At 43.3% G+C, this 8769-nt stretch overlaps 1 protein-coding gene across 3 annotated transcripts in view; it reads left to right on the top strand.

Annotated features, from left to right (window-relative positions):
• The first annotated feature begins 1454 nt into the window (after window positions 1–1454).
• Window positions 1455–8769, top strand: part of gne (glucosamine (UDP-N-acetyl)-2-epimerase/N-acetylmannosamine kinase) — a 21075-nt gene continuing 13760 nt past the window's right edge. Inside the window, exon 1 of one of the 3 annotated variants that reach the window (XM_019876558.1) lies at window positions 1455–1610. Coding sequence is in view for 2 of the 3 variants with exons in the window: in XM_019876556.1 (XP_019732115.1) it covers window positions 4183–4221 (39 nt within the window). In the remaining variant the exon portion in view is untranslated. Of the gene's footprint in view, window positions 1611–2818; window positions 2857–3767; window positions 4222–8769 lie in introns of those variants that run through there. The other 2 variants (XM_019876557.1, XM_019876556.1) reach the window with 2 other exon arrangements.

Raw genomic sequence — 8769 nt, 5'->3', positions numbered from 1 at the left:
GTCCTTCTTTTTTGTAAGCGTAAAGAGTTTACTGTACATCTAAACTGCCCTGAAAATCATGTTAAAATTTCAAAAATATTTTAACCGCAGAATTTCATGTTCATGGGCCAAAAGTATGTCCACTAGGTTCACCTAAATACTTGAAGAACACTGCCATTATTTTAAAGAGAAATGTGTGTTGCTGCTGCTTTTTTTCCTGTCAAATTTGTGATTTAGCAATTATGTAGTGAAAGAGGACATAAAGGTAGCTGGTGTGAGAGAAAAGGATGCACAAAACAGGGTTAGATGGAGGCAACTGATTTGCTGTGGCGACCCCTGAAGGGAAAAACCGAAAGGAAAAAAAAGAAGAAGTTATTTAGCATTTAGTCGGGACAATAAATTGGCATTTGGCTTATAATGATGAAAATTCAAACTGCCGTTAATTTTTTTTTTTTTTTTGCAATGGTAATTTTTTTGTTCTGTTTAAATGGCATAAAATAATACATTATTTGTGCCTGGAGACAGTGTCATCTAGATAGTTGACTCGACACAATCCTCTTCTCTCTGTGTGTGTGTGTGTGTGTGTGTGTGTGTGTGTGTGTGTGTAAGTCCAGTATATGCTTAATGTGGGCGGCCTGGTAGTCGAGTGGTTAGCACGTCGTCGGCTTCACAGTGAAGAGGTACCGGGTTCAATTCCAGCTCCGGCCTTCCTGTGCGGAGTTTGCATATTCTCCCCGCGCTTGCGTGGGTTTTTTCCGGGTCCTCCGGTTTATCTCCCACACTCCAAAAACATGCATGGCAGGCTGATTGGACACTCCAAATTGTCCCTAGGTTTGAGTGTGTGTGCGAATGGTTGTGTGTTTCTGTGTGCCCTGCGACTGACTGGCTGGCAACCGGTTCAGGGTGTCCCCCGCCTACTGCCCGAAGACAGCTGGGATCGGCTCCAGCACCCCCCGCGACCCTAGTGAGGATAAAGCGGTTCGGAAAAATGAATGATGTACTGTACGTGTGCATGTGTGGCATTTATAAAGCAGGCACAGATTTCACGCGGAGTAAGGACATTTGAGTAAACTGAGACGAGTAGATCATTATTGTTTCAGAATATCATTAATATTTTGTTTAGTAGTGTGCCATAAATTTTTCCAAAGTATGTGACTTGGCTCAAAAAGGTTGGAGTTTTGGCCTATGTACAGTCGTTAAAACACCCATTACCCACAGTTGTCAATGCCATCCTCCACGAAGCAAGTAGCGAGGATCTGTTTCAACTCGACATCACGGTATTTATAAACACTGACACGGTACAAAAGCGGACGAAAAAATTTCAGTCTAGTGACGATTTATTTTGATGAATGTCACACTGATGAATGTCACACTTGCTTCCACTTCATGTCGACACTGTGGACAGCAGAGGCCATCTTGAAAGTGAGAAATGGGAGGTGTCAGGAGCACGAGGCGTTTACGTAACGTTTGGAAACTCGGAATTTTCCTCTTCCTCCCACAATTGGACTGCACGACTATTAACTCTGGTTTTGACTCGCGGCTCAGTGTCTCCAGCAAAATACAGAAGAGAAAGGTGATTACGCCGGCGCTTACCCACACCACAGTAAAGTTCTCTCTTCGCATAATTAAAGGTAACGTCAGCCATCATCGGTAGTTTTTCATTCGTTGTAACTAGTGTTGGAGTGGTGAACTTCGGCTAAGCGTTAGCGAAATTTAGACATTGAATCTATGCAGTAGGTGTGGTGAAACAGCTCAGCTAACGGCGACACTCGGAGTCCGTTAGGGAGGATGACTCGTAGTTGACGCGCAATAAAAATATCGCATCTCTTAATTGCGATAAGGTGTTATTTCAAGTCACGAGCTAGCATAAGTCTAGCGAAGTCATTTCGTCGTCCTCTACATCCGTAGCCCTTTGCATTCATCGTCTTATCAGCCACTCAAGGCTTACTTGGGGGAGACAGGAACGCCTTTTGGGTGCTGCAGCAGCAGACGCGGGAGGTGATAGATAAAACGCGAGTACGATTTCATGGCTTAAGAATGAATTGGCATCCTTGGATTTTGCATCCACTCTGGCGCTGGCCACGTCTAACCACTCGTCATTGTGGTGCTAAATTAGGCGATTACACGGGAACAACGTCTTTCTGACCAGTTGTAATAACATTTTTAATGTTTGGTATTTTCACTCAACATATATGCAACGGAATTGCGACTTTTCGAATGGACAGACGGATGTATTGTACCTGTATCTATCCATCCATTTTCCGACCTGCTCTATCCTCACAAGGCCATCCCAGCCGTCTTCGGGCAGTAGGCGGGGGGGGGGCACCCTGAACCGGTTGCCAGCCAATCGCAGGGCTGTATCTGTATCTGTTGTGACAAATTGGATTACAGATTTCTGCAACATCATCGTCCAGATCAAATGATGTCACTTTCCCCATCCATGTTTGGGGGGTGTCATTACAGATTATCCAGTTGCCAATATCCGCGAATGCAGGGGTCACCAACATGGTGCCACCAGGTAGCCCCCAAGACCACGTGAGCTCTAAAAATGCTGCAGGACCAGCAAAATTATGAAAAAAAAAGTGTGCTTCATAGTCTGAAAAATATGGTAATTTGGTCTTTTTTTTTTTTGATTTACATTTTCTTTCATTTTGCAAGAGGCAACCATTAATGGATGATCTTGCCGATCGCGTCTGTTACAGTGCTGTGTAGTTGAGGTTGTTTCTGTGCTCTGTAGACCCTGACTGTTATGTTGACTTCACAAGCTCCCTTTTGTCAAGTTACAAGCAAATGTGCACTGTCATTCCACTTCCAGGTATTGCATCACAGTGCCACCTTATTGTGCTTGGTGGGTGACTCAAGATGCAGAGTTTTGTTGTGAGTTATTTTTAGACTTAATCGTGATTTTTTTTTTTAATGAGCAAACAATGCATGTACTGTGAGTACATAATGTATGATGTGAGTAAATGTACTGCCATACGGGAGATGGCCACCGAGAGCCTTTTTCACGCTGGAAGTCCTTAACGTCCTTTTTCTTGGCTCGGTGTCCTGTGAACCAGGTACCGTTCGTAGGATGGATGGTTGCACTTGACTCTGTACTTTGCTGGATTCTGGCAAAGTATCAAAGGTGAAATGCTCCCACGTCCAGTGTGAAATTCAATCCTGCAAATCAATGTCCTCAACCCTTTGTGTGAAAAGAAACCGTCACAGACGTGTCCACACTCCTTAGATTCCTTCAAACCCGCATCAGATGTGTGAGCGGACATTTTGCTCAGCGAAGTTCACTTTCGGGAAATTACTGTACCGGTACATCAAAAAGGAACAGGTGTCGACATTTTCACTCTACTGTTCAGATTCTGATGAGCTGTGGCTTAGTTATGAAGATGTACAATGCGGTGTTAATCCACAGACTCGGCCTTAGTGGAGTTTTGCATGGAACTCAGTTAATGATTGTAACTTGGATTTATTTGTGAGTTTAATAGATCTTTGCGTATGAGGTTCATAAAATAAAATTTTTGGCGTCTACAATTCTAAGGCTGACAGTGTACACTGATGGTGGAGCAATAGTATGTTCGACCGATGTCAATGCAGGCATTGTTGGTTCGGTTGCCATTTAGAGATGCTGTGAGTGTGAATCACTTTCTTTGCCTTGCAATTTTCTGGTGACCAGTGGATTTAGTACTGAGAAAAGTCTTCAAGTGAGAAAAAAAACAATACAAAACATGACTCGAGACTTTTTTTTTAAATGATACTACAATGGCTTCTAGCGTGGTTGCTTAAATATGGTTTTATTCAAAATGCTATTTACAATTGAGAAAATCAGTTACCAGATGATACAATGAGCTGTTGTATAATTGCAAAATGGTGTGCATTTACATGACGACAGTAGTGTGCCTCAGTTGCTGTGTACATTTTTTAATCATTAATATAGCGTTTTTTTGAAATAAAATACAATATTGTAGTTTTTCTCTCATTCTTTTTTCCACCCTCTCAACCAATCATAGGCTCTTCAAATAAGCCCAACCCAATCTCTCCCCTCCCCCGACTACTTGCCCATGTCACCCTCTCTCTCTCTGCCTCTCCATTCTCCTCCCTACACATTTCCGCTTACCAATTTAACACGTTTAAATAGCAATAGAAATAGACTGAAGGGTTGAACTACGGCACTGTCGGGGGACTGGTGGAACATTCTGTTGTGGAGGGATGGAAAAGCATCATGGTTTTCTGTGCAAGAACCCTCATGTGAGTCATGTGACTATTTTTCTGCTTTCTCACAAATGTGTTTTTTGTTGTCTGTCTTTGTCCTTCTTTACATTTCTCAGTATCTCTCATACTCATTTTTCATTTATGCCTGTATGTCATCTTCCATCTCTGCTGCTTTGTCATCCCTGCGTTTCGATTTGCATGCGTACCTTCCCCCCGCACAGTAATGCCAGGTGCTGGCTGCTGATCTCGTCTTGTGATGCTTGAGAACAAGTTACATTTTAATGAATGGGAGACCGGCTCCATCACATGCTTGTCTCTATACCAGTAGTGTTTTTTTTTTTTTTTTTTAATGTGTGTGTAATGCCGGATGGTTGGGAAGGGAACATAAAGCATGTGTTCTGTGTTTTTGACATGGGATGAACTGTGTGGCAAGTCAGGCATGGCATTGAGAATAATCTGTATAATGTAAACCAGGGGGTGTCAAACTCATTTTTGTGCCAGGCCACTTTGGAGTTACGTCTTCCCTTGGAGGGCCGTTAATAACTCTCATATCGGCTTGTTATGACAGTGAAACCACATAAATGTTTAATCGTCTCATTGCATTATTACTTGGGTGTCATCCTCGATTGCTCACTATCTTCCCACTCCCACATTAATAACATAATCCGGTCCGCATATTTCCACCGATGCAATATCAAACATCTCCGTCCCTCTCTCACCCCTCACTCCACTGCTATCCTTGTCCACAGTCTCGTCACCTCCCGTATTGACTATTGCAAATCACTTCTTTTCGGTGTCCATCACAAATTCCTCCATAAACTTCAACTGGTCCAAAATTCTTCAGCCCATATCATCACTAGAACTCCCTCCTTCCATCACATCACCCCCATCCTCCGACAGCTCCACTGGCTCCCTGTCAAACTGAGAATCAACTACAAAATACTCCTCTTTACATTTAAAGCCATCCATAACCTTGCCCCCCCCCCCATCTGTCTGACCTTCTTCAAATTTCCATTCCCTCTCGTTCCCTCAGGTCCTCAGCCTCCCCCCACCTTTGTGTACCCTCTGCCTGTCTCAGCACGATGGGGTCCAGAGCTTTCTGCCCCCGAACTCTGGAACTCACACCCACCCGACATCTTGAACTTTGATTGAAAAGACTCGACTCAACTCAGGAACAGATTGTATTTTGCTGATCAGCAAAGGGGGGCAAGTTCCTCAAAGGCAGCACAAGTCGTGTTGCCTCTCAGATGGAAACCCCACCTTCGCGCCCCCGCTGACCATTTTTTATTTACAGGATATGGAAAATACAAGTAAGATATCAGAAAAACATTCCTCCTTATTTGCGTGTCGTGCTTCTCAGTCCAACCCACCAATATGCCCCTCAGTGGACACCTGTAGGCCAAAACATCTTCCGGTGCAAACAATGCATACCTTGTTAATTCAAAGTTTAGATTTCGCATGAATTGAGACACTGCAACAAGCTGAAGGACATCTTATCATGCTACCATCCCGAATTTGAACCTTTTTGTCTAAATTAGCATTCAGCTCAAGTTGGCCCTTTTTTCTGTGTGCTCTATTGTGTACAAACTGTGAGAACATACGCGTTCGAGGTCAATCAAGCATATACTGAAATGAAACTTTGTAACATGATAATATTAAGTTTGTCTTTCTCCATCATATGTCAACCCCATCAGCCTATTTGCGCAGACTCATCTCCTACTGCAAGGGAATTTTGTAGTTTTTCTTTGACAAGACTCCTACAGCTATGGCTCTCATTTCGAATGCCACTTTTGACCCCTCTGTCCACGTTCCTTGTCCCACAGTGTTGGATTCCTTTGAGGCAGTTTCCTTGAGCTTTTTGGAGGATGTGGGTTGCCAAATTAAGCCATCCGGCTCTCATTATGACTCTGTTCCTCCTCACTTCTTTAAACCTCTCATGCCCCCTGTAACCTGATAACATGGTAAGTTGTCCGCTTTAGTAACCGCTGTCCCTGAAAGGGTTAAGGGGGTTCTCTTGAGTATTGGTGAATCGGTTTATGGCATTATTAACAGTAGTCTGTCTTCTGGTGTATCCCGCAATGTTTAAAACATGCTGCCGTACACCCCCTGCTTAAGAAACGTGGCCTTGATCAAGTTGTGCTGTCTAATTTTAGACCCATTACAGGCTGCGTTCTATTTCTAAAATTCTGGGAAAAGTGGTGCACATGCAGTTAAAATCTTTCTTTGATAAACATAATGTCATTGAGGTTGTCCAGTCAAGTTTCAAGATGATGCAAAGCTCAGAGTCAGCCCTATTACGAATTTAAATGATATCGTCCAGGCAAATGACAATGGAGACTATGTATGTATTATTTTGTTGGATTTAACTGAAGCGTTTAATAAGGTGCACCACAAGTGCTGAGTCCCGCTCTGACCCTCTCTCATATGCTGTTCCACAGGGTTCTATTTTGGGGCCCCTGCTGTTTTCACTTTATTTGCTGTCCTTAGGTTCCAGCCTAAGAAAACATGGCATTTCTTTCCACTGCTAGGTGGATGACAGTGAGATCGATGTCCCGTTGAGCAAAATTATGCGTTTTTTGTTACAGCTGCAGCTGTTGTGAAAGTGCTATATTAGTAGAGATGCATTCTATTTTAGGCGAAGAAAAAAAGTAGTGTGTTTCCGGTAACCCGACCGACCGAGAATTTCTACATCGAAAAAAAACTTTACGGTCGGCATTTTTTTCAAACAACCCTCTACATTTTTGTGTAGAGGGTTTACTTCGGTGCAAACTCTCGCGATATTCACGTTGAGCGCGTACGTCGTTTGCCCTGTCGTCTGTCAACAACATTGAATCATGGCGGAGGCCGCGATCTCCGACAACAGTTTAAACCGCGTTTTCTGTGTTACAGTCGCATGCTCGCACCGTAATGTAAAGAAAATAGCATCCATTGATGTATCGAAAAAATTCAGCAAACTATTTGATGAACACCACGGGCCGAGTAAAAACCGAGGGCGGAGGAGGATGGCGGAGGAGGACGGCGGCGGCGCGCCCCGGCCCCCCGAGTCCGGAGCGGGGAGAAAATTAAATAGGTGGCAGCGGCGCCGGCCGCGTAGCGACGGGTTCAATGTCTTCTTGTTTTATGTTTTATGGTTATTTTGTTTAAATTTTTGATGGGGGGGGAAAAAAAAAAAGATGAAAAAAAAAACCTTTGCCCGACCTACCGACCCTATGCTGAAATTTCATGTTACCAGAAACACACTATCTTTTTTGTTTGGCCTTATGTTATATGTAAAGTGCTTTGTTACAGCTGCAGTTGTTGTGAAATGTGCTATATAAATTAAGTTGTATTTTACTATAATTGGTATGTAAGTCCATTCTGTCTCCAGTCAAAATAGATGCTCAAGGCAAAGCTAGTACTTTTATTTGAGAGTGTTTTCGGTGGGCGCGTTGCCTTGACTGGTGACTAATCTGTCAGTGGCCATGACATGATAAAAACAAACTTGCTCTGTTGATTCAAATGTAGCCAAGGACACTGGCTTGTTTGCTGAAGTAAAAGTTCATTTGATTTGAAGCTAGTACCAAATGTGCAGACAGGCTTTTCTGACTGTCAGTGTTCAGTCAAAACTGACTGTCTTCAGTTGTAATTGAGTCACTCATTAAAAATATTTTACTGTAAACTCAAACTGGGTCCATTTACACCAGGAGTGCCCAGGTCCAGTCCTTGAGAGCCTCTATCCAGCCTGTTTTAAGGGGTGTTCACACGGCAACATTTGCTCCAGCGCTACGCCAGCGCTGCGCCAGTGGAGCGGTCACACGTGCAAATTTGCTCTGGGGTAGCCACGGAAAACAGCTTACACCGGAGCAAATTTGATCCACTTCAGGGAGGGGGTTTTAAAAATTTGCTCCAGAGCAAATGTTCGTTTGCGGAGCAGCACCGATGTAAATTTGCACATGTGAACTCCAATTTGCTCTGGAGCAAATGCTCGAGAAGAGTTGATTACTTACGGCGAGAATGCATTGCTTTCGTGCTCTGTCGGACTTCCGTCATTTGTTTGTTTAATAACGACACAAGACTTGGCTGGTAACAGTAGCAAGCACCTCTTGGGTTATACCATCTCAACTAGAACGTGGGGTGAATAGTCCCCAAACGTCATCTTTCCTTTTGTAGGAGAGTGGACTGTCTCGGAGTTGTTTGTGTAGTTTGTTCCTTTGTTGTGTGTCCACAACCCCGCAACCCCCATATAATTTATTTTGTGATTTCCTCTCTTGATTTTCTGTTTGGCGCATTACATGTTTGTGTAACAAGGGCTTGCGTCTGTTTTATAATAGTTGGAGGTGATGAAGCACTCCGGTATGGACAATGGGTTTCTCTTTGGACCAGTAAGGGTATGCTAGATTCGATTCACTGGAGCCAATGATGCTGACATTGAGGGAGGGGTAGCATGGGCAAAGAAACCAGCCAACAATTGTAAAAAAGAACAGTAATCTTTTTATATCAACCAAAAATACATAACAGCAAAATTGTCATGAAAACACTGTGAAAAAAGTAAAGAAATCCAACTTAGTTTCAACCTCTTAATTGGTCTTTCCTTTAAAAGAAAAA

This window comes from Hippocampus comes, unplaced genomic scaffold (assembly GCF_001891065.2).
Source record: "Hippocampus comes isolate QL1 unplaced genomic scaffold, H_comes_QL1_v1.1 scaffold51, whole genome shotgun sequence".
Taxonomy (NCBI): Eukaryota; Metazoa; Chordata; class Actinopteri; order Syngnathiformes; family Syngnathidae; genus Hippocampus; species Hippocampus comes.
Note: the sequence above shows the minus strand (reverse complement) of the source record. Positions and strands in the feature narration are given on the sequence as shown.